This window comes from Euprymna scolopes, chromosome 18, assembly GCF_053919585.1.
Source record: "Euprymna scolopes isolate OS-2025 chromosome 18, ASM5391958v1, whole genome shotgun sequence".
NCBI classification, from domain to species: Eukaryota; Metazoa; Mollusca; class Cephalopoda; order Sepiida; family Sepiolidae; genus Euprymna; species Euprymna scolopes.
The window spans coordinates 18,728,961-18,756,460 of record NC_136499.1 but is presented as its reverse complement, the minus strand read 5'-3'; the positions used below and the strand labels follow the sequence as shown (position 1 = coordinate 18,756,460).

The 27,500-nt window shown below is 33.7% G+C and overlaps 1 protein-coding gene across 1 annotated transcript in view; it reads right to left on the bottom strand.

The window, feature by feature from the left end:
- LOC145297511 (stAR-related lipid transfer protein 5-like) overlaps positions 1-27,500 on the bottom strand; it is a 351,809-nt gene that overhangs the window by 131,934 nt on the left and 192,375 nt on the right. The window contains exon 2 of the mRNA XM_080143411.1: positions 22,034-22,083. Coding sequence (XP_079999537.1) covers positions 22,034-22,083 — 50 coding nt within the window. The remainder of the gene's footprint in view (positions 1-22,033; positions 22,084-27,500) is intronic.

Below are 27,500 nucleotides of genomic sequence, written 5' to 3'. Positions count from 1 at the left end.
TCATTCTAATCTGTCGCAAGTGATTGGAAATCATGGTATACATTATGTATAATTCAGAAGAAATCTCTCAAACAGTTGTGCATGGATTAGCTTCGACTAAAGCTCTTAATTGATCGTTGTCAACATTCGATGGCCGACCACTACACTCATCATCTTCAAGACTCCCGTCGCAGCCACGAAATTTCTTAAATCACAATTGTGCTGTGCATTCAGTAGTGGTTCCTGGATCAAATTCTTCGTAGATATCGCAAGCTATTTAAGCAGTTTTAAGCCTAGCTTGAATTGAAATAAGAAAATTGTGAAAAAAAAAATAATTGTTTTAAAACGGTTGTAATTTAAACGACTAGATAAGGTGAAAATCGTCCTTTAAATTGATATATAAAGTAAAAGTATTATAACGAAAACTTATTTGAAAATATATTATTTGAAATCAAAATTAAAAAAATTCCGCAAAAACTTACTTCTCAGCCTAATATTTATTTCCTTTTTCCAGCAAACCAATACTTTTTTAGTTTACATCCTTATTTACGCGTATTAGATGCGAAATTCTTTTACATGCTCCATTAATTAGAAATAATTCTTCGATGCTAAAAGATGCTTTTTTTTCAGTAAATGAAAATATAAATCAAATATGTATATAAAATAAAATTCGCATCAAATGCGCTTGAAATCAAATCACAACGTAATATTAGGAAAATAAACAAATATTTTACTTGTTTGAATTCATCACAAATATATTTCGAAGGTAAACTTCATCTTCAGTGTGTTCTTTGTTTTTTTTTGGGGGGGGGGTCTTCTTTCTTGCCATGTTGTTAATTTGGAGAAAGGAGTCTGTATAGAGCCGATCGTTGTACCTGGCGGTTGTATTTTGAATTGTTTGAACTGTGCGCAGGTAACGCGAGAATAGAGAATTCAATATATAAGCGTTGTTTTAATTTGAAAAAAAATACGCATCAAGTGCGCTTTAAACCGAATCACAGCGTAATATTAGGAAAATGAACAAATATTTTACTTGTTTGAATTTATCACAAATATATTTCGAAGGTAGCCTTCATCTTCGTTTGTTTGTTTTTTTTTTTGTTTGTTTGTTTGTTTTTTCTTCTTTCCTGACTGAATATATTTTGCAGCTAGTAATGAGCATTGAAAGATCGCTGGTGAAAGAAACTTTAATTTTTTAATAACCGTTTCTGAAACTGCAAAAAAAAAGGTCCCCATTATAAAACTGGTTTTAGCTAGGTAAGATATATAATGTTAAGAGTCATATTCAATAATAATAATAATAATAATAATAATAATAATAATAATATATATATATATATATATATATATATATATATATATATATATATATATATATATATTAAATATTAAAATAAAACATTAAATTCACAGGAGAATTCAACACAAATCCAAAACAGTAAAAGAAAAATTGATCACACAGCACAGCGGCACAGCCATATCTCAAGCACAATTGAACCATACTGGGCAATGCTGAAACAACGCGTTTCCACAAGCCGACAGAAACATAAAGAGAAGCATACGTGTTGTTACTTGTTTAGTTTTGAGAATTACATACGACAGTTGATGGTGGACCATGTCGGAAACGTCAAATGAAACTAGTTTAGCATCGTTCATGCGGAGCATATAAGCAAAGAAATATTTTTAAACGCAACAGCAGATATTAAAACCATCTTTACCTTTCCAACTGTAATTTATATAAACTTATACACCATTTTACTCGAATTCCTAGGATTCCAATTGTTGGTGCTAAGGTGAAATGGGAAGATTTTCAAGAAATCTCAACCACTGAGTGATTAATATCGCATAGGATAAGTAGACTTCTTGATTGAGAGCTTTGTTTCTAGAGCAATAGCTCTCGATATACAAAATGTCTTTATATAGTTTGATTCAAAGTGTTGTTTTACGGCCTTGCTAACTACGAAATGTTTAGTAATGTCTTTTTTTACACGGTGGTCACCACTTATCAAGGCCCGGAAGCCACTCAGGGATAAGGGCTATTGCAAGTACAGTACGTTAGTGTGAAGATTTGATGAAGCGTTTACTTAAGGGGGATGTTCATTAGGAATTTGTTAACGTTGGACTTGAAGACATCCAAGTTGTAGTCCGGTGGGAAGCAGGCAGACGGAACAGAGTTCCACAGGCGTGCAGTTCTAAGAAAGAAGCTTTGTTCATGGAATCCGCGTTTTCATTTAGGCACAGATAAAGAGTGGGGAAAATTTTTCACAGTGGATTCAGCTAGACAGGTGTTTTTCGTGAAAGATTGGCGAGGGGGGACCAGAGATTGGAGTTCAGACGAGCACCTGCCATGGAAATAACGATAAAACAAGGATAGGCTCGCAACGTCTCTTCTGTGGGAGAGAGGTTGCAGGGTAGAGAAAAGGGTACGAAATCTATTTTGTACTCTGTCAAGGCAGGATAGGTTGTTCTTAGCAGCTCCTGCCCAGATATGGCAGCAGTATTCCATCCTTGGACGTACTGTGCTTTTATATAGATAGAGAATTGCATCAGTAGTGAGATATCTTCTGGAGCGGTAGAAGGATCCCACCATCTTTCCAGCGACCTTGGCAACAGACTTGATGTACGTGTTCCATTTACGATCAGGAGTAAAGGTCAAACCCAGAAGCTTGTCAAAACATGGGGCCTCACCCAGACGAGAGCCATCCATCACAATTGATGCCAGCTGGGGATCAGAGCGTTGATGATGTAAGGATAGGAGTTTGGTTTTGGATGCATTAAAGGTAACCAGCCACATCTTCCCCCACTGAACCACGCGCTCGAGATCAGAGGAGAGAGAATCAGAGAGAACTTTGTCATTTACAGCCTTTGATGTGTTGCTGTAGATGGTCGTGTCATCAGCTTAGATGTCAACGAATGATTTAAGTATGTGTTTAGGGAGGTCATTGATGTAGATCAGGAAGAGAGTTGGGCTCAGGATGGACCTTTGAGGGACTCCAGCATTAATACTGCAGGCCTCTGATTTTTGTCCATCGACCACTATTCTTATGAGCCTATCGGAGAGAAATGATTTAATGATTGAGAAAACATTTCCAGTTATACCGTAGCTGGAAATCTTGTGAAGTAGACCCTTATGCCATACCTTGTCGAAGGCCTTTGATATGTCAAGAGCAATTGCCCTAGAAAGGAAGCCTTTGTCAAGAGATTCACTAATTCTATGAGATATAACCGTTAGCACATCTGCTGTAGATCTTGCAGAACGGAAACCATATATTCTTTGCAACTATCAATTTTTTTTTTATCTCTGCAAATCTATGAAATAGTTAGTGGTGGATAGAAGTCGGCAATAGATGGCGACTTTAGTAAAGAGAATCACTCTTCCTTGAAATGCTTCCAACTGCATAAAAAAGAAAATCAGGCAGTGGTTTGACTTAAATTTTATATTATGTATGATTAGAACAATTAAAAGCAAATTCGTTGTAAACAGAACTTTATTATCGAACCAGGGTTTGGGTTGAGTACAAATCTGTTGTTATTTATGTAGGAAAAAACAATTTGGGGAAATACACGTTCTCTCTCTCTCTCTCTCTCTCTCTCTCTCTCTCTCTCTCTCTCTCTCTCTCTCTCTCTTACCAATCCCATTAATTTCCCGTGTGGAACTGTTTTGCACCACTTGTATATCTCCCTACGAAATATTAAGTCAATATCTATATATTAATATCGTAGTACCTTTAACGTACTTACGTACGTGTGTCACGCTTTCCAGATAATAAATTATTCGATCGGGAGATCCTATTTATTAAAAATTTACTTCTCAGCCTAATATTTATTTCCTTTGATAGCATACTACGAACATTAAATTAGTGTGTATATATATATGATTTTCAGAATGTGAGAGATTGTATATGATAAATTCCACAGCCAGACATCCGACTGTGAAATGAACCTACTTCGTCTCGACAAGGGACGCGGTCATCCAACCAGCTAATAACCCCAAGCCGATGTCTCACAAGTAGGAGTTTCAACTCGAAAGGACGATGCCATCCAGCAATGATAACCAAGCGAGCAACTTATGACAGGATTTTCATAATGTGAGAGATTGTATATAATAAATTCCACAGCCAAACAACGTCGCAGCCCACAAGAGCCATGACAGTCAACGAAACTCGAGTCTTGGACTTCCGGTTGATTGACTGTCATGACTTTTGTGGGCTGCGACGTTGTTTGGCTGTGAAATTTATTATATATATATATATATATATATATATATATATATATATATATATATATATATATATATATATATATATACGAGGGGCGTGCAATAGGTAATGCCCTGACCCACTTCACATAACAGTAGAGCAACGAAACTTGGCACAGTTATTAGTCTTTCTCTACATAGGAACCACCCAGAATTATGCATTTCTCCCATCGTTTAGTGCAGCTCTGGAGACCGTTTTTGTAGAACACCCTAGGTTAGTCCTCCATCCAGGATGTGACTTCAGAAATGAAGGCTGCATCATCTGGGAAACGCTTTCCTTTAAAAAAACAACTTCATGGCTTGGAAGAGGTGAAAGTCAGAGGGTGCAAGGTAGGAGAGTAGGGAGGATGGGACAGGATTTCATAACCACACGCTCGTGCTTCTGATCTTGCGACATGCGAGTTGTGGACCGGAGCGTTGTCTTGTAGGACGAGGGTACCTTTGCTGATCTAGCCTGCCCCGCCTCTTGATTTTGATAGCTTCCCTTAATTTCCTCAAAAGTGAAGCATAATAGGGTCCTGTAATTGTGGTACCCTTTGCCAGGAAATCTGTCATCACTACTCCGTCCTGGTACCAGAAGACTGTGAGACTGACCTTGCCAGTGGGCGGCTGCACCCTTGCCTTCTTTGGAGGTAAGTAGTCCAAGTGCTTCCACTGCATTGACTGGGCTTTGGTCTCTGGATCATAGTGATGGACCCAGATTTCATCCTGTGTAATCAGTCTTTTGAAAAACTTTGACTCATCTTCTTGGCACATCTCCAAATTCATCCTCGACCACTCATCGCGTTCTCGCTTCTGGAATGGTGTGAGCAACCTGGGAATCAATCTGACAGACATCTTATGCATATGCAAATGGTCATAAATGATAGTTTCCACAGACCCTGTACTAATCTTGATATCTTGGGCTATTTGGCGAATAGTAATGCGCCGATCTTCCAAAATGGCAGCCTCTACTTGACGGACAGATGCCTCATCAATGGCAGAAGGGAGGCAACCAGGTCTGGGAGCTGTTTCCACAGACTTCCGGCCATATTTGAATTCACTATGCCAGCGTTGTACAAGGTCATATGATGAGGCATGATCACCATAAGTTTCTTTCATTTCATCCAAAGTTTCCTGTGGTGTGCGTACTTTCAAATACAAAAATCTGCTCACTGCTCGACATTCAACAGGCTCCATTTCACACCTGACTCAGTTCAAACACCTGTAAAATAAAAACCACAATTAGTACAGAGCTGTAATTCGCCACATAACCCGTAGAGATATAAATCATTGCACATGCAAAATTTCATCTAGATCAGACAACTGGAAGTGGGTCACAGGTATTACTTATTGCACGCCCCTCGTATATATATATATATATATATATATATATATATATATATATATATATATATATATATATATATATATATACGTTAATTGAATGTTCGTAGTACGTTATCACTTTTTTTTTTACAAAGGAGCCACAACTTATTAAGAACTGGAGAACTCTCGAAAATAGGGGTTAATTAGTGCACGGCAGTCATTGGGACAATATCGTGTTAATCGTTACTGGTGGAAATTTGGTAAATTGGATTACTTAAGGGGAACGGCTCATCAAGAACTTGTTCACATTGGACTTGAAGATGATCATATTGTAGTCAGCTGGAACGCAGGAAAACGGAAGAGAGTTCCACAGGTGTGCAGTTCTAAGAAAGAAACTTTGTTCATGGAATCTACGTTTAGGTTTAGGCACAGATAAAGAGTGGGAGAAATTATTGATAGTGTTTTCAGTTATCCTCTTTGAGAATAAATAGGCTCTCTTGATGATTACCGAAGACGTAATGTATGATTACATTCTAAAAACATTAACTTATTAGTATATAAAAACATTAACTTATTAGTATATAGATACTTTAATTTAATGTTCAGAGTATGTTATTAAGTTCTATCCTCCTTTTTAATAAATAGGATCTCCCGATCACCAAGATGCAATGTAAAAAAGAAACATTAAACGCTGTTGCTTTTGAGCCGTATGTTTTGAAACAAACGTGTTTTTTTTTCTGTTTCAATTTTACGTTTATTTTCTTAGTGAAACCTTCTTGACATGAGTTCTCATAGAAAATTTGTTCTTAAAATTGTAATGTACAAATGATTGTAAAATGTTTAATAATTTATTAGTACTTTCAACTTACGTAGGTGTGTCATGGTTTATTAAAAAATAATAGACGCAGAGTAAGTTAAATGTCTTTTAGTTCTGTAAATATATCTTTAATTAGAAATAATTATTATGGAGGCAACATCGACAATTACAGTTAAACTCGGATATAAGAGACTTCGTTTCCTTGCCCTATACATCCCTTATATCAAGACCGTCTTAAAAGACAAGATGGCCGGTTGGCAAAAATAATTTAATCTGCTGACGTCATCACGGATAGTCCATTAGTTGCTTGACACCGGTAACCACTGGTAGTCACTCGTGGATATATCCATTCAGCAAAGTAAGTTTTAACGTGCTCCCCCCCCCTGTATTTAACACGATGTAACTATAATTTAATTCAATATTATCATCCTAAGTTTTTCACCATTCAAAAGAAGAAGCTTCAAATAAATTGCTAATATTAAAAAAAAAATTTACAGCATACAAAACTAATGAAAATCCGAGATAACATCGACTCTTTAAAACACGTTCTTTTGAAGAGACGATTTTTTAAGCTGTTGACACACATGTTTTAAAAATCTAGCAAAAATTAATTTTCCTGAAATTTTTCAATATTTAAAAATAAATTATGCCGGCTGATAAAATTTTTAAACTTTTTTTAAAGCTAGAAAGATAAAATTTAAAAATACTAATATATATATATATATATATATATATATATATATATATATATATATATATATATAGTAAACTAAACTAAAAAAACGCGCGTTCACTCGTGGTCTTACGATTCATTTCGGGTTTGTATTACTGTACACATAGATTCGAAAAAGTTGTCAAAAAACAAATATATGACAAATAAATGTTATCAAAGGCAAGATAAGTTACTTTTCTACCAAACTGGATATATTTTTCGTGTTTTTATTCAATGTAACATATTTATTCAGCTCGAAAAACAAGGTGTTATAAATAAAAAACTAGAAAAAGTACTATTAAAAACCCGCCGAATATATGTCAAGCTATGTCACGGTAACATATATTGAGCGAGTTTTTAACAGTATTTTAACCAGTTTTTTATTTATAACACCTTTTCCCAAACTTACCGTGTTAAAGAGGGAGTTAGACGCCATCTTGAATTTTCCAATACATCGGTAAACACTGTATGGTTTTCGATCTGAATAAACATGTTACATTGAATAAAAACACGAAAAATATATCCAGTTTGGTAGAAAAGTAACTTATCTTGCCTTTGATAACATTTATTTGTTATATATTTGTTTTTTGACAACTTTTTCGAATCTATGTGTACAGTAATACAAACCCATGTATTTTAACAAACTGAAAATATAAATATAAAAAAATGATTTTGCATGTTATTTTTGTTATGTGGTGAAATAATCTTAAATAAGAAACATGATTTTTTCTTTAGGTTAATCATTATTTTACTGTGCAATATTTCATGAATTTATTAAAAATATTGTTTTTGATTTTGAAAAAATATTGTGGTTCATTTGTATTTAAAAATATTGTGGTTCATTTTGATTAAAAAATATTCATCTTGATTTTAAAAAAATATTGTTCATTTTGATTAAAAAATATTCATTTTGATTTTTAAAAAATATTGTTCATTTTGATTAAAAAAATATTCATTTTGATTTTTAAAAAATTCATTTTGATTTAAAAAATATTGTTCATTTTGATTTAAAAAATATTGTTCATTTGATTAAAAAAATAGTTTAATTTTAATATTTCAAATGTTTTGCTTGTGTTCTGCTTCAAATATTCATAATCTTACATGCATAATTTTCATTTAATTATATTAAATAAACTTCAAGTTTACTACAAATCAAATCGTGTTCCTTCACTTTTTTAAAATGTAATTTATAAGTAATTAAAGAACGCATTCTAATCTTTAAAATCTATAATACAACGAAATATTCAATTGCTTATAATACTTAAACAAACAACTTGTGTTTTTTTTATTATTTTTTTATTATTAATATTAGATGAGTTTCAGTATAAATCATCGTGTTCTTTCTTTATTTCAATCCAATTTTGAAGTTTTGTAACGCTGTCTGTAAAAATTACTGTTCATTATTGACAGTCTTAGAGTTCCGCATACCTTGCTTGTTGGGACCTCGGCGATGACGTCATTTTTTCAGCTGGCCGGCCATCTTTAAAACGAAGGCCACGCTTATATCCGGATTACACTTATATCTCGGTTACACTGTACATTAACACAGACTATTGTTTGGGACCAGATAAAATCTCTCTCATATCCGTTTTTCTTATATTCGAGACTCTTATATCCGGGTGAACTGTATTTATACTGCCGCTGTGAAATTTCCATATATCCCGCTAGTATATATTAATATAATACTAAACCTTACATTTAGAATTATTCGGTCAATTTTAACCAAAATTCTGTAATTAATTTTGGTTCATGAAACTTTTAATTTACTACAAAGCTCGACTCACGTATTCAAAGTTGTTTAAGTAAATACACGCACCCACACACACACAGACACACACACATGTGTGTGTGTGCGCGCACGCGTGTGAAACAGCGAAACAGTACTGTATGTGGATGACTATATATATATATATATATATATATATATATTTATCAGTAGTGAAAAAAACCGGACTAGAGTGCTCAATGTGTAGCCAGAGCAGTATGTAGGAAATTTATTACTGTGAGTCCAGAATGAGTTTACATATGTTTATGTTTATATACTAGCTGAAACAATATGCAAACTCATTCTGGACTCACAGTAACAAATTTCATATATATATATATATATATATATATATATATATATATATATATATATATATATATAGAGAGAGAGAGAGAGAGAGAGAGAGAGAGAGAGAGAGGGAGGGAGAGAGAGAGCGAGAGGGATTATGTGTGTGTAGATATTCATTATTAGATCATGTAAAACTTCATCTACTCTAGTCCATTTTTAAACTTTCTACTAAGCATCTCTAATCGTAATTGTTGTGTTTTTTTTTCAAGTTATACAACGTAACAGTTAGTCCATATGCCTCGACATTCTCTTAGTGGTCGCCAGGAGCTCATTAATCTCTACCTTTATGGTTTTATATATATATTGTTTTTATATATTAATTGTACACACGTAGGCATGCTTTATAAAAATACTTGCCCGAGTGTTTGTTTCCGGGACGGGGGGGGAGTTTTAAAAAATGTTATGGTAGGTAAGTAGGAAGGATCAAACCCGGAGTCATGAGTAAAAGTAGGAAAATAAAGTGTGAAAAAAAAAAACATCTGCAACGTTAACAGTTCGGCCACCAAGAAAAGTCCATTCCAGTTGTTTAGGAAAAAAAAAAAAAAAAAAAAAAAACGACTACGGTAGGTCGGCGCGAACGTGAAAATATAATGTGAATTGTCCAGCACGCTAACCACTACGCCACAGAGCACTGCAGCTTAGTTTAGTGATTTTAAATAACTTCATATGAAAGAACTACGAAGCCAAACCGGTGTTCTCTTCTCAACTGTTCCTTGTGAACGATCCCCAAACGGTGTTAAGTGGTGGCAGGGGGAGGAGGAATTTATAAGAGAGAAAATATTTTACCACTTCCATTGATCTTAACCGATTTTGGCCGTGAATTCTCAGCAGAAAAAGTATAGAAATCTAAGATTATCGAGGAATTTGAGAAATAATAAGCCTATAACACACCTCAGATATTGTTCTGCCGTTTGTGCATATTATATTTGCATGAAATATCTTGATTTTTAATCCTATTAAGGTCAAAATCCCACGGGAAAAATGAGTTCATTTTATTTATATAGAGAAGAAGAGATATAACTTGATTTTCATATGTAAACTAAGATTACTTTGGATGTATATACCATATCTATGTTTTTGTTATAAATATAACTTTTGTGGTTATACTTTTTTTAAACTAATCTGGTTTCTCCGGTGTAATATTTTTGTTGTCCAGTTTTCAAAAATGTCCGGTTTTCGTAACTATTGAAACTACTAAAAATATTTTGGATTTCATAATAGAAAGAAATGTTTGAAAAAGTATGACCTCTTTGTCAAATCTGACATTAAACTCAACTCGTTTGATTTAAAGGCTGGTAAAACTTGGGTGATTAACTTTTATATAATCGAAAAATATATAAAATGATAAACTGATAAAAAAGACACTGTTTTATTCAATAAAAGGAATGACATAATGATGACGTCAATTTTACATATGGAAATCTATATCTATATATCTATAAACGTGAAAGTGTATGTGTGTGTGTCTGTCTGTCTGTGTACAATTTCCTATGCATTACTCTGTTAATTTTTAGTCTACAGACTCAAAATTTTATATACAAGGTACTGAAGTTTGGGAAAATCTATGTGATCGGTTTTCGGACAGAAATTTGGCTGTTAAGGGGTTAAAGTTCAACAATTTGACCTTTGACAACTCTACCAAACTCCTCCGAATATTTTGGGTCTAAACACTTGAAATTTTAGATATAGGTTCCTTGGACATGGATCTAACTTAATAACTCGATTTGAGCCCCAAACAATAAAGGTTAAGGGGTCATAATAGGGGTCAAATTTTAAAAAAATTGACCTTTTTTTTTTTTTTGCTCAGCATACACCTCCAAACACCCGAGCAACACAGGGAACCCATGCTAGTATATCTATAAAAGTAAACGTGTCTGTGTGTCTGTCTGTGTGTCTGTGTATCTGTCTATCTGTGTACATTTCCCTACGCAATAACTCTATCAATTTTTAGTCTACAGACTCGAAATTTGATATACATGGTACTGAGATTTGGGAAAATCGATGTGACAGGTTTTCGGCCAGAAATTTGGCTGTTAAGAGGTAAAACTTCGACGATTTGACGTTTGAGAACTATACCAAACTCCTCCAATAATTTTGAGTCTACACACTTGGAATTTTAGATATAGGTTCCTTGGACATGGATCTAACTTAATAACTTGATTTGAGCCCAAAACAATAAATGTTCAGGAGTCAAAGTTAAAAAATTAACCCTTTTTTTTTACTCAGCATACACCTCCAAACACCCGGGCAACGCGGGCTGAAATACTAGTATTTTTATGAAGCATATCTATATGTGTACAATTAATATAAAAACAATATATATAAAAAAACAGAAAGGTAGAGATTAATGAGCTCCTGGCGACCGACAATGCGGACTTTCTGTTTTGGCACCACTATATCGGTACTTGTCTTGTATATATATATATATATATATATATATATATATATATATATATATATATATATATATATATATATATATAGTAAGTTATAAAATATATATGGCGATTTAGCTACACTAAATATTCCGCGTTTCATCCACTCTAGGACTCTTCAGGCTTATGCGCGAATTTTGTGGTTTCTGTCGTTTTTATATACGCACCTTCTTTAGAATTCCACAATCAACCTAACAATTTCTAACGGAAACTACACAAAATCGTTAGAAACATAAACAACTCTAATAAAATCTTTGTAAAAGCAGATAAAGCTAGAAACTTTTATAAAATAGATAAACAAGAATATAACAAACTAATCACAGAAAACATTACACAAAATTACAAAAAACTAGATACAAATGAATGCGCCTACATAGATATAATAAATACTGAAATTAAACAAATTACCGATAAATTAAAAATTAGCGATAAATTTGGCAAATTGAAACCTAGAGAGGCATACATTCTGCTTAAAGACCACAAATGCGACTTTAATAATAATCCCAACACCCGCTAGATAAACCCAACTAAACCAGAAATATGTAGAATTAGCAAAACTATACTTTCTAGAGTAAACAAACAAATCAAACAAGACCTAGAATTAAACCAGTGGGCAAATACTGCCGAAGCAATCATCTGGTTTAAAAATATAAAAAACAAAGATAAATGTGCGTTTATACAGTTCGACATCATAGACTTCTATCCCTTGATATCCGAAGAACTTTTTAACATTGCCCTGGAATTTGCCGAGGCATACACTGATATATCCTCGGAAGAAATCAACATCATTAAAAAATGTAGAAAATCAGTTCTAATAAATAACAATAACCAATGGATAAAAACTAAAATGACAAATTCGTTTGCTTTGGCGATGGGGCCAGTGATTCTGCAGAGGCATCAGATCTTGTGGGATTATTCATTCTATATACCCTCACAAGCATATTTGATACTACGGATATCGGCCTATATAGAGATGACGGACTAGCTATAATAAAAAAAACTCCAACAAATTCAAGGGAGATAACTTTAAGAAAATCATATACAAGGAAATGAAAAAATTAGGCCTAAAAGCAGACGTATCAGTTAGTATAAAAATAACAAACTTCCTGGACGTCACGTTAAATTTAGATAAAAACACATATGAACCCTACTTAAAATATAACGCTACTCCAATATACGTAAATCCTAACTAAAATCTCAATAGAAGGTGCGTATATAAAAACGACAGACAACCACAAAATTCGCGCATAAGCCTGAAGAATCTTAAAGTGGATGAAACGCGGAATATTCAGGGTAGCTTAATCGCCATATATATTTTATAACTTACTAACTAGCTCTACCTACGTATTGAGCACTTTTGAATTAAATACTTAAAGTTTACGCATAAATTCATACTTTCGTATATTAATTTATGTGAGTCTGTGTACATTTCCCTACGCAATAACTGTCAATTTTAAGTCTACATTTGATATACAGGGTACTGAGATTTGGGAAAATCTTTGTAATTGGTTTTCGGCCAGAAATTTGGCTGTTAAGGGCTTAAAGTTCAACGATTTGACCTTTGAGAACTCTAGAAAACTCCTTTGACAGTTTTGGGTATAAACGCTTGAAATTTTAGATTTCACAAGATCAGTATCGCTTTCAACACATGGATCTAACTTAATAACTTGATTTGAGCCCAGAACAATAAATGCTAAGGAGTCATAATAGGGGTCAAAGTTTTTAAAATTTTGACCTCTGCGGTCTCTATCAAATTACTCTAAACATTCTGATCTAAACATTTGAAATTTTACATAAAGGGTATTCAGAGATAGGGCAAGTGTTTTAATCTGTTTGGGTCGAAAATTTGAGCTAGGAATACAGGGTGACCCAAAAATACAAAAGCTAAATGGAAGCCACCTAGAACATATGCTGTAGAACGGAGAAAAAAGGCCAAAGACCCTAGTGTTTTGATGTGATGTTTAGAATATAGTAAACTAGTTGTGACAAAAGTTTCATTTCATTCGGACAGAAAACTAAGAAACGGGGCCTAATTAGAGTTGGGGCCCGTTTTTTTTGTTTTTGTTTTAGTTACCCTGTATATACATGTATGTATGTATTTTTGCATATCTGCCTAAAACTTTCAACAGAGGCGACGGATTTTCACAAGATCAGTATCGCTTTGAAGCTTAACCCTCTAGACGACAAATACAGAAAAATTGGCTAAAAACATTAATTTCTTCACCATCAACTGGGTACTTTTCTACAGAGAGGGGTCGCTTTTTTCGCCGATATTTTCGAAAGTCATCCCCTCTTTCCGATTGTCTAGCCTTAATTAAAACCTTTGTCACTCCCGGTTTGTACGGTGGTCGTAACAGCAAAGACGTCACGTTTTTTCCTATTCTTTTTCTCCTTCACAGTACGGGTTCGTGTCTGCATTCCTAGTACCACTTTTTTTTTTTGCTCAACATACACCTCCAAACACCCGGACAAGACCGGACTGAAATGCTAGTATATATATATATATATATATATATATATATATATATATATATATATATATATATATATATATATATGATTTTCAGAATGTGAAAGATTATATATAATAAATTCCACAGCCAAACAACATTCGCAGCCTACAAGAGCCATGACAGTCAACGAACCGGAAGTCCAAGACTCAAGTTTAGCCCTCATTTGGGCTTATCAGCTAAACACATCCGAACTCAGGATTCAAAACACGAGCCTCTTGCATGCTCTGAATTTCTTGTGTGCGGGGCGTTTTCTCAGTTGGCAGAGTGCTTGTCTCGCATGCAAGTGGCTCGAGTTTCGAATCCTGAGTTTGTATGTGTCTAACTGATGAGCCCAAGTGAGGGCGAAACTCGAGTCTTGGACTTCCGGTTCGTTTACTGTCATGGCGCTTGGAGACTGCGGCGTTATTTGGCTGTGGAATTATATATATATATATATATATATATATATATATATATATATATATATATATATATATATATATATATATATAAAGGCAGAGCAATATTAGTTATTAGATCGAAAACCAATAAGCATTAAAATCATCATTATTCTATCACCGCAGTCGAGATGATGGAGATCGTTAAATTCAATGATCCTTTCATATGGCTGTTAACGTGTGCGCACGCTATCACTACACACATTTGAAAGCAGATGGACTTACCTTCCACCTACATACAGCGCCTTGATAACCCAAAATAGTCACCCATCTAGTATTGATCGGGCTCTGCGTTACTTACCTTCGGTGATCTGATGAGAACTGGCGTGTCAACGTAATTGAGCCTGTTATATTTTGGATTTCCGGGCATCGTCGAGTAACCTAGCGAGGCACTACGATTCTCAATCGTTATTGAATACCAATATTCAATAAATGAATATATATGTAGACGCGTTGACGACACATGCGATGCTTAGAAGTCCACAAAATAACAGCGTCGAATATGCAGACAAAAGTGTGTTCTTCCAAACAGTTTACTCAAAGAAAACTGACACTAGATAATGTGACCGAACCAACTACAATGATAAGATATTACCTCAGAGTAAGTGTCAAGGAGTGTTGAATTAGAGCTATTATTGAAAATTGCCCTAAAAGGGGGCTAGCAAAAGAGGAATTAGAGCCTTTTTATTTTAACGCCAGGTCTCGGATGACACAGATAACACTGCCAGTTAGAAAGAGAGATGGCGTGGTCGCCGATGTAGAATATATTTTTTGTAACGGAAAAAACAAAGTCGAAAATATGAAACAATATTGCTGTAAAAGTGATTATTTGGAGATATCTAGCAATTGTTTAAGCTACAGTTCTTATCCGATTGGAAGGGTCAAGTACTGAAATCGCCCAGGTACATGAGAAAATTGTCACTGAGAACCCTTGTTTTGTGGACAGTTAGCTCATCCGGATGTATAGGAGATGTGGCTGATTACCCTATCAAAACGAGCCAAGGTGTAACAGATTGGATGATGACTGTTTAGATGAAACCTATGTATGCTCCGACCAACATCACTCTGTATACATAAGGCGCTGCAGAACAAAGAAAATCAGTGTGGAGTAAGTTTTTTAAGCTCAAGTTTGGAGTTTGGTTGAACTCTGAGGGAGACTGTCCACAGCCCCACTACCACCCCGCGAAACACCCGTCAGATAAGCAAGAAATCATTAATAAAAATAGGAAGAGCTGTTTGAACACTATCGTAACTACCAGAAAAAGAAATTTGTAATCGATGTTTTTATTCTTATATTTTTAATTCGCCTGTGAAAAACTATACATAATTATTTTTTCTCTTTTGTGAATAATTTATTACATACGAAAACTACAACCAGAGTCGGCATCGATTATTATTATTATTATTATTAGTAGTAGTAGTAGTAGTAGTAGTAGTAGTAGTAGTAGTAGTAGTAGTAGTAGTTGTTGTGGTGGTGGTGGTGGTTACAAGTGAATTTAAGGAAAAAACAGTTGAATGATCTTTTTCAGCAGAAGAAAGACGGTAGAAGAGATCATCAACTGTTGCATCCAGCATCATATCAACCTTTTGTGAATGTTCGGGCCGAACTACGTTATAATAATATACTAATGTATACTAATAAAACTTATGTATAACTAATAATACTAATTTTTCAATGGTCAATTGGCGAGAGGAAAATTATGTTCTCATCTTCTTTACTAACACACAGTTTAAGACGTAAACGAGAATTTTAATAGACCACTCGAATATCTATGTATCTCACATAGACATCAAGTGTTAGCCTCGGGAAGGGGCCCATGATTTCTGAGAACTTCGACGGAAGTAAAATGAAACATAAAAACATAAGCATTAAACCACCGCCCACATATACAATATACGCATGCAGAACTCGGATATGGTTGTTTTTAATATAAATATAGGTTGTTTGTTTGTTTGTTTTCGTTTTTTGTTTGTTTGTTTTTTTACAAACCGCGAAAGATCTTGTTTTGACAAAAATACTTGTTGATACTGTCGCAGCTTTTTACCCAGACAAAACCGGACATTATGTCCGGTTTTATTTATTTTTTTGATCATGTAGACAGTTAGAAGATGTCGAAGCGCTTACTCAATCAGTCGGCGAGAAAATCAGATGACAAGTATTCTTTAAATTCATAAATTCATGAATTTCTAACAGAATAAAATAGGGCAAAAATAATCAACAAATAACTTTTATCAAAGGACAAATCAGAATATTGTGATAAGTTTTTCAGTGTGAACAGGTATGGTACAATAAATTATGGGGTTTATCTATTTTATTTTTACTTTCAGCATATTTTGCTTTGGTTTTGATACCCCCAAATTCGAAGCTATCTCTTTACAACCCTTCCTTTTAATAACCTATCATACTTTCATAAATCAGAGTCCATTTTCTGTAGGCTGTTTTGGAACCCAGTGAACGACGGGTACTTCTGCTTGTATATATATATACACTCGTGAACAAAAAAAATGGGCCATGATTAACATTGAAACAAAAAAAATGGGCCATGATTGAAATTGGAAAGAAAACAATTTTTAAAATTTTTATCGCTTGTTTGCTAATAATTAGCTGTTATTTAATATTTTTCAGATTATTAGTATTAAAGATGAGTCCAAGAAAAGTAAGACGACATCTTGACGAAAAAATTAAATACCGAATTGCAGGATTACGACAGGCAAATTTGACTTACAAGCAGATTTTCGACATTTTGAAAGAAGAAAAGGTGACAACATTTCTTTCAGCTGTGAAGAGAATTGGGCAAATATATATATATATATATATATATATATATATATATATATATATATATATATATATATATATATATATATATATATATAAGGAAAATAATGGAAATAGTATTCCGACAAAATAGAGAAATAAAAAGAAACAACCCGTATTATGTGTTCATCAACGTTTCGTCTTTATTTCGAGACTTCCTCAGGATGTTTATTTCGAGACTTCCTCAGGATGAATGTGATAAAGAAACAAAAAACAGCAGTACAAAATATTTTAAAATGTTTACCGTGCAAAGTGTTATGCTGTTCTATTTCAGAAAAACGGAAAAAGACGTTGGAAATTCAAAAAGAAGGGGGGGCTTGCGCTGTTAAAGAGAGGGAAATTTTAGTGACATCATATAGTCGTTAATGTAATTTTAAAAGATATGAACGCAGTTAATATTCTTACTGAAAAGAAATATATCTGTTGAAATTCAAATATAGGTTTGTAACAGAAATGAAATGAATGTGTTTTTTTGGGGGGGGTGCTTTTCTCTTAGCATTCCGACATATTTCATATTGAATGCTAAGAGAAAAGCCACACAAATATTTTCCATGATAAATAATAAAAAAATCATACACACCAGACCTTTCTCTCATAAATAGACATCTTTTACCTACACACACCAATGTAATAACACGCCATGTAATAATTAATACATATAATCTCAATCAATAAATTACATAACAAAAAAAACACTCATTTCATTTCTGTTACAACCCTATATTTGAATTTTAACAGATATAATAATTTCAAGATGACATTAAAGGCGCCAAAATTTAAAGCAAAAAGAGGTCAACTGAAATGTACATGTTATTATTTAAGAATTTAATTATCAGCAAGAGTTTTTAAAGAAATCAAATGAAATAAGAAGAAATACAAAACAAATACATACACATGTAAATACAAACATACATACATACATATATATGAATACATACAATTACACATATACATATATATACACAACAAACACACGCATACCCATACACCCACACCCATACACACACACGCTCGCGCGTACATACATATAAGTAAATAGATGAATAAATAAATAAATAAATAAAAGTTTTAAAAAAAGAATTTAGAGGGGAGAGAAAGGCCGGTATCTGCAAAATTCCGGATAAAACAAGTAAAGATGTAAGTAAATAAGTAAATAAGTATGTATGTACGTAAGTAAATGCGTATTATAAAGTATAAGTAAACATATATGCAGCATATAAATGTGTAGGTTAGATTGATATATTTGATTGATAGGAATATTTAAACGCTAAAACGAAAATTGCAGATAAAAAACCGACCAAATAAGGAATAAATAAAGAATTACAATAAAAAAAAATTATAAAATTATAAATATTTAGAAAGTACGTAGAAAGAACGATAATGTTATAGAAAAGAATATATATATATATATATATATATATATATATATATATATATATATATATATATATATGAAAGGTTAAAATAATGGCTATGTACTTTCAAATTTACCATAATTAAATTTGGACTTATGTTTGCAGAAAGAGATCAGTTCGTTTTTAGAGTTTATTATATTGCTACTTTGAGAGGAAGTAATTATAATTATAGCTTTGGTTGTGCAAAGGCGACATGACTTAGAGCCTGAAGTATAAGACTTAACCTTTTTTAGGATAGTCCATTTGATTGAGAAAAGGGTATTGTTAGAATAAGGTTTTTTAATTAAAATGTTTAGAGAAGTTTGGTTGTTAAAAGAAGAAATGTGGTTTGATATTCTTTTCTTAATCAATGTTGAAGTAGCACCGATATATGTATGTACTTTATTAAAAGCTTGAGGTCTGAAATTAATACTAATTTTCTAAAATTAGTATTAGGGAAAGAGTTTGAATTTTGTTCATTGTGTTCAACAAATGGCAGGACAATGATTGTACGAGGACTGTTTTGGAGGGGATAATAAGTGTTGTTAGTGTTAGGATGGCTGTTAGGATAAATGTTATTATTCTCATTATTATTATTATTATTATTATTATTGCTAGTTGTATGATTATAGATGGAGGGGCTGCTCGTGTTGTATATTGAATTAGTAAGTATATCAGATGGAGGATGGGAAGAGGGATAACTAGAAGAAAAAATATTAGTGTCTGTTATGGGAAGATTGCGTGGGAGCTCTGTAATTGTGATTGAATAAATAACATTTTTATGGATGTAATCATTATTGAGTGGGCAAGGATATTTGTTATTACAATGTTACAACATTAATTAAGAACATAATATCAAACAACATTTTTTCTTTTTATTTATTTATTTATTTATTTATTCATCTATTTATATGTATGTGTGTAGGGGGTGTTTGTTGTGTGTATATATACATGTGTGTGTGTAATTGTATGTATTCATATATATGTATGTATGTATGTATGTTTGTATTTGCATGTGTATGTATTTATTTTGTATTTCTTCTTATTTCATTTGGTTTCTTTAAAAAAAAACTCTTGCTGATTATGTAATTCTTAAATAATAATGTGTACATTTTAGTTGACCTCTTTTTGCTTAAAATTTTGGCGCCTTTAACGTCATCTTATCTGGGTCATTTTGAAATTGGTTTTTCTATTTTAAATTTATTCCAATCACCTGTCATCTATTTTTCCTTCCTCCCTTTGTCATCTTCTTCACGTATTTTCCTTAATTGAGCCTTGCCTCGACAGTACAATTTTTTTTACGTACATTTTATCTTTCTTTTAATAATATATTGGAATTCTTTCCCGTTTCCTTGTACCTATTTGTGAATTATTCCACGGATTTCTGCCTTTTGGATTACTTTGGATCATCTTTCAATTACGCGATCGTAATTCCCTTGGATTTTACTTGTGCAAATGGAAATTTAACTAACTTTCTTGGATTCTGCATCTTTGGATTTTACCGTCATTGGATATTTTACCCTTCACCAGACTGTCCATTCACGTGTAATCACTTTTTTATTGACCCTATTCCCTCTGCTTCACTTTTTGTTATCAAGTAAGATCTATAACTTACTTGTAGTTTTATCAAATACTTTTGCAAGCAAAATCCGATCTCGCATTTTGCTAAATCCTACCCTATGATGAGAAGAAAGTATTTCTTCGAAACTCCGCGGATTAAGGACCATCCACTTATTTTGTGTTTTCTTTTTAAAATTAAATATGTTTTTAACTCTTTTTCAAGGTGTTTTTAACATATTTTATTAATAATTACTTGTTCTTATTATAAGGTCTATCTCCTATTTGGTTTTATCGAGCTATTACATCTGGTTCAGATTACTTTATAAATATTAATTTTTTAATATTTATGATTTACTTTAGCTTTGTCATCTTGGATCATTTTGGTAAACTTAACTGTAATTCTTATTTTATATATATATATATATATGTGTGTGTGTGTGTGTGTGTGTGTGTGTGTGTGTGTGTGTGTGTGTGTGTGTGTGTGTGTGTGTGTGTGTGTGTGTTATATCCTATTACCTGTTTTGCAAATTCTTTAGTGGAATATGCTCTGATGAACTCATAGTGTAACACGGCAGTTACGCTCGGACCTAGTTCGTTATAGTTAAAACCTCTTCCGGATCCCACGCCATCAGACACCGTCGAAAAGGAACAAAAATAAATGAATAAATCATTTATTGCCGTTACTCTCCCGTCTCGAAACCACTTTTAAAAAAATCCTCGCTTCTCCTCCACTACACCTGGCACGCGTTTCTCTTTCTTCCGACCGCACGCTTGCCACAGCCAGCTCGTTCTCGCCCTCACTTTATACGTCCATCTCCTTCGGTGTCGACTTTTTTTCTTCTCTCGACCACGTGGTATTCTTTTTTTTCTTCTTCTTCTTCTTTAAACGCAGTGCCGAGCACACTTGTCAATTCATACGCGTCCAAACGTTGTTCCCCCTGCTAATACAATGGTTTGCCATCCATCCTTCGGCTGCTGCTAATATTTTCATACGCACTCATATGCGCTCTGTTATAATTACATGTGTCCCCCCATCGACGTCCATCTTCTGACTAACCTGGCAAGCAGCAGAACCCCACTCCTTCACTGTTGAGGTGCATAGATGCCGGAAATCATTCTACAATAATAGCGCTTTTCCTTCCAACTGCTACACTGGAATTCTCTCCATGATTCCTGCTACAAAGTTACAGAGGTTCAAATATAATCCGAACTTCTTGCTGCTCAACTCCCTATAAAAATACGATCCCAAATAGTAACCACATATGTCCAAGTGGCAACATGCCTTGTTTGTAGTGAAAAAGAATACTCGAAATTTATGTGCGCGTCTCTGTGTGTACTTAAACGTAAAACTCGTCTAATAAAATTAAGTAATGCAAGCAAAGTACAAAAATAAGTCGAGCGTGCGTTTGAAATTAATCCAAGCTGCGTCCAGCCAAGTAGACGGAATTTAAATTATTTCATTTAATATATTTTTCCACTAACACAACTTAGAAAAGATATTTACAAAAAAAAAAAAGAGTTGAATTAATTGAGAATAAAAACAAGAATATTTGCCCCATCCGCCAGAGAAAACAATGAAAGCTGAAGTAAAATAAAAAAAGAAAAAAAAAGTTCAACTTTGCCCTGAAAGAAACATTCTTTTTACGATTTAAGCGATGTTAATCAAACCAACGTGGTTGTACTCACAGATGACCGCTGAATTCTGGCGATTTTTTACAATAAACTGTTATATCTTTCTGCAAGAAGAAAAAAAAAAGAATCCAACAATTAGCAATGGGGACTACATAAATGAAAGCTGAAAACAATATAAAAACAAATGTCATCATTATACAAATGCAAATAAAATAGAGCTTTAAATGTTCGAAAACGTTTTAAAATAAACATTACTCACGTTAACCTGAAAAGAATTACTCACGTCAACCAAAAAAGAGTATCCAATCTCATAGGTCCGGCACTATTGGCTAAGCTCCAACCTATGTTGCATCCCATTGCCTGTTTTACAAGTACTTTAATGGAATGTGCTCTGATTAACTCATAGCACGTGTCCCCTCGACGTACATACCTCGACTAACTTGACAAGCAGCAAAATCCCACTCCTTCACTGTTGAGGTTCCTCAATTGCTTTCTTTCTTAAGACTGCTACACTGTGTGGTCTAGGGGCGTTTGTCTAGAACTCACGCAATATTAAAAATAAACAAAGAAAACAACAATGAAAGAAAATAGCATATTCCAAAACGTCACGTAAATTCATCAGTTAGTTTTATAATTATAAATAAAATAATTTGGAAGCGATTAATTGGAGTTCGTAGGTATTACAATAAAATATCGCAAGTTTGAATTTTATTTAGTTATCTTCTTTGTTTCTTTAAATTCTTTTTAAACTGGTGGAACAAAGTAGTTGCTCTTCGGTTAGCCATAAAATTTTATTTTTTTATCAAAAAAAAATACTCTATCAATTTACGTGATTTTGAGAATAGGATATTTTCTTTCCGTCACAGATACGTACATTAGATTTTTCTTTCTTTTTTTTAATATAGGGGAATTCTGGACAAACAGCAAAGAATGAAATAAAAACAACTTATGATTTGGTTTTTCTTTAACTTTTTTTCTTGTTACGACCTACCTCGTCAAGTTCCAACTGGTTTTGTTCCAAGTTATAACAGAGTCCTGTGACGACTTACGTCTTAATTTTGTTCAGACTTACGACAAAATCCCGTCCCTACTTACGATCTTCTTCTGTGTCGACGAGTGACAGAGGTCTGTTTCTACTTACGAGCTAATTTTATTCCAACTTTTTCGACTTATCGTTGTGTTCTGCTGAATTCTAATGTTTCCAAAACTACAACTCTGGCATAAAAAGACGTTTGCACAACTTCCGATTTTGGTATAAGTAGGAGGAGGACATTTGTCTCTGTTATAATCCATCCTAGTTTGTGTTTATTCGGACCGATTATAGCAATCCAAAGTAGAGTCACAATGAATGCGGTCCAATTTAACTTTATAGTTCATAGTTTCCAATATGGTATGTATGACATTGCAATATAGAGTTAACCCTCTTTTCCTTAGTTGAAAAAACATTAAGTTTACACCTGACGAAGGTCGTAGGTTTCATCGACCGAAACGTTGCGTCAATAATACTCAAAATGAGAATACTTGTTCGAATAATGAAAACAATACAAACGTACACTGATTTCTTTCAAATTTACACACACTAAAGAGTTTGCTTTTTTTTTTCTTTCCTTCACTCGTTCTTCCACCACAATCCTCATCCTATCTTTCTATATGGAATTGCTTGTAAGGGATGAGGATATCTTTTATTTGTTTATGCTTTTTTGTTTTGAAGTCAGTTCGAAAGGTGAATGGCGAAAGGGTGGGAGTTATTTAGTTCTCTCTCTCCTACTGCAAGAACTTAGACACCAGAGTCGGAAAGTGGAATTGAGAAGTCGGCGCCTCCAGGGAGGGGGGCACTCTAACTTGCAAAAACGTGCCTGGACAGCCTCATCGGCATTCCAGGTGGGGGCGCCTCAGACGATTAACAATAAAATAACCCCTTCTCAAAGAAAGCAGGCAAAGTTTGGGAGGGTAGACCACCTAGAACTGCAAAAACTAAACTCCTACCACAAAATCAACAGGGACCGGATCCTTACTGGAAAATGGTTTAATTTCTGATTATTTTGGGGTCCAGGATAAAATACCTAGCCGATGAAACTGTTAAGATGGGTGGGTTGAAAGTGAATGTTTTCGTTTTGTTCTTAACATTTAACAAGCGTTTATATATATATATATATATAGGTGTATCCAAAATGATACCGTTTACATTCCATGTCAGAAAGGAACCCGCAAAAATGCCCGGATGTGAACAACTACCTGTTAATACGGTCTCTCTTCAATTATTTTTTTTCTTTTTTATTTTGGGTCATTTTTCTCTTCCCACATATTGCATGATTTCCAAAGATTTATTCATTGCATCTTGACATTACAATCTTTGCTAAAATATGTCAATACAATTCTAACTTTATGTAATACAGACTTGTCTTTCTTTTGTTGGAAGAGGCATTGAGTCGCTACGGTTCCGGGTGAGCATTGTCTGAAGATAACGATTTTCATCCTACCCAAAGCAGACCAGAGCGTTAGTTGGCCAAAAACGTGGTGAGACAACAACAACTATGGAAGGCAGTAATTACTGGGGATACAGATACAAGGCTTAGCATTCCCGTCCCGTCGCAGTAAATCACCTGAAATTGCCAGGGGATGAGTTGGCCAAAAACGTGGTGAGACAACAACAACTATGGAAGGCAGTAATTACTGGGGATACAGATACAAGGCTTAGCATTCCCGTCCCGTCGCAGTAAATCACCTGAAATTGCCAGGGGATGAGTTGGCCGAAACGTGGTAAAACAACAACTACGTAGGTGAGAATAAGTCCGCAAACAAATCAATAAATACGATAAATCTAGTTTGGTTAAATTGAAACCTTAAATCCTTAAATAATAAAGGACAAATATATTAAACACGAATGTAAATTAATTTTAATTGTAAGCAAGAAGAAATTATTCTAATATCGTATTATGTAACACATCATTTGCGTGCATTATTTAATGCGGAACTTCAATATTTGTATAGCGATAATTTAGTCATTTTGAAAATGTTGTCTATCGCGGTTTACATTCGAACTCTTCAATTACAAAGTGTTTAGTTTGATATTTTCCTGCAGTTTCTCTGTAGGTCCGATCATCAGAAGCATTATCTTATCCATACGCCTCTGTATATTTGAATCCAAGTTGTCAAACTTAACAAAAATCGAATTTTGATAGTACTTTTTAAAATTATTTGACACAAAGTCACCGCATGACGTACCCTTTTCATGTAAATTCTCTTAAATACGTTGTTTGTTTGTTTGTGTTTTTTTTTCTTTCAAAATTATTAAGATTAATAGAAATTAAAAAATGTAAATATAGAAAAAAAATCTGGCTTAATGTCAGTTCTGCTTTACTTTTAAGTAAACGACTTACATTATGTCGCGACAATAACAGAGCTACTGTTTTGGTAAAAAAAAATTGACCTCATCGGGTGACCCCATACTTCCAGTTACTTTAGAAGCTAATCCTTAAATTTAAGATTGGATTCGCTTCCAATGTGACCGGAAGTATGCGTCACCTGATGAGAAGTGAGAATGTGTGTGAGAACACTTCTCAACCTATATACTCAACGAATTTTTAATCTAAAGACTTGAAATTCGGTATATAACGTATTCAGACGTGTGAAAAACTTTTTAATTGATTTTCATCCGGAAAGAAAGGCCTTTACGGGGTCAAAATTGAAAAATAGATACTTAAATGTCATCGGATATTTATCTGTTTATCAACTGTTTCACGAATGCGCACCCACGGCCGTGAAATGTGACAGATTCCTTACGTTAAGAATAAGTAGGTTTGAAAACACTTTGTAAAGATCGTGTCAAGATGGTCTAATGATTATCGGACTTGACTCTTTAGGTTCTGGTTTCGATCTCAGCTCGAGTATTAATTTTATTTGCAAGAAGTGAACTGTTTAGAAAAATAAAACATAATACTCGCATGCGCATGTCTGTTTCTGTATTAATTAAAATATAATATGAATGCGCATTTTACGATCGGGCAACGCCGGGCGGCCTGCTAGTATATATATATATATATATATATATATATATATATATATATATATATATATATATATAATGTAATAGAGTAGTATATTAAGAGAGAGAGGAGGAAGAGGGTGGGGGTGAAAAGTAAGAGAAGAAAAGTGTTGCTACACAAGAGTAACGAACCACATAATAAGATTCACTTTCGGAGTATTGCACTGCGTTAATTATGTTGATGGTTCTTCCCACTCATAAGGACGAACTCAATTTCTCTACTGTTGCAGGTCAATGGGGCGGGGTTGTAGTTACAAAATAGTGAACTGGGGTCGGATGCTGTTCCTTTGGTTCGGGAAGGGTAGTAAAGATTGGGACCCCATTTTTTTTTTCGGTGCACGGGGTCCGCCCCCGCACCAACCAACTTTAACATTCTACAAGCATATTAGTCCGGCGACGGTAGTTGGCAGTTATTTCAGACATAACACCCCGTTTTATTTGTTTGTTTGATTTTGGGGTTTTGGCTTGTTTTTCGTGTTTCACCAGAATATAAGAAAAAGAAGAAAGAAAAAGAAAAATGGTCTGGGTAAGAAAAACTTTCAGTCTTTCTCTTCTTACTAATTAAGTTTTGATCGCACACACACATACACATAAAGAGTGGAGAGGGGCTTAGAACGATACAGACATTGAGTTTTCTTAGATAACGACAAGTAAGTGAAAAAGTCACTCAAACGTCTTATTATAATGGAACTTTGTGTCTATATTAATCACACACATAAAGAGAGAAAAGGCGGCAAGTTATAAAAATCGTGGCCATGGAAGACCGCGAGGAAAAGTCTATTTAGGTATAAAAAAAATAATTTTATGTTGTTATCTTTGTTATATATTATTAATTTCTATTATTATCAGCAGCCCACCCAGCGTTGCCCGGTCATAAAATACGCTAAACTATTATACTTTAATTCGTATAGATTTCGTATTTATTATTATAAAAGTAATACTTTTCTGATCGTTATAGTGTACGCAATATGCAATAGTGATTTCAAAAATAAAAACAGAAAAATATATGATTTGGGTTTCATCAGCTAGAATCGAAACTAAAACATTTAGCGCTCAAGCCTTAGTCGTTACTATTTGAGCTATCGCCAAATGGATAAGAAAGCGTTAAAATCCCATTGACTTTAACATATAAGCGTATATTTGCGTAAAAGAGGACTTTATATCGACTTACGTCTGTCAAATTCCAATTATGGGATGTATTAAATAAGTTTCCCGACGTTTTGTACACGGATTTTAAAATTGTAAACTCTTGAAAATTCATTATGTTATTGCTATACATCCTATGAGATGATTAACATTTTGACTATGATAGGTTTAAATGCTACGTATGCTAATCTGTTCTGTCAGCCACCTAGGCCTCATATGTGTTTCCAGAAAATATACTTTCATCTCGTTTCCTTTCAAACTTTCCATATTTGGGGGGGGGGGTAGTTGTTTATCTTAATTTACGTGTTTCATAAAGAAGTTGGAACACAT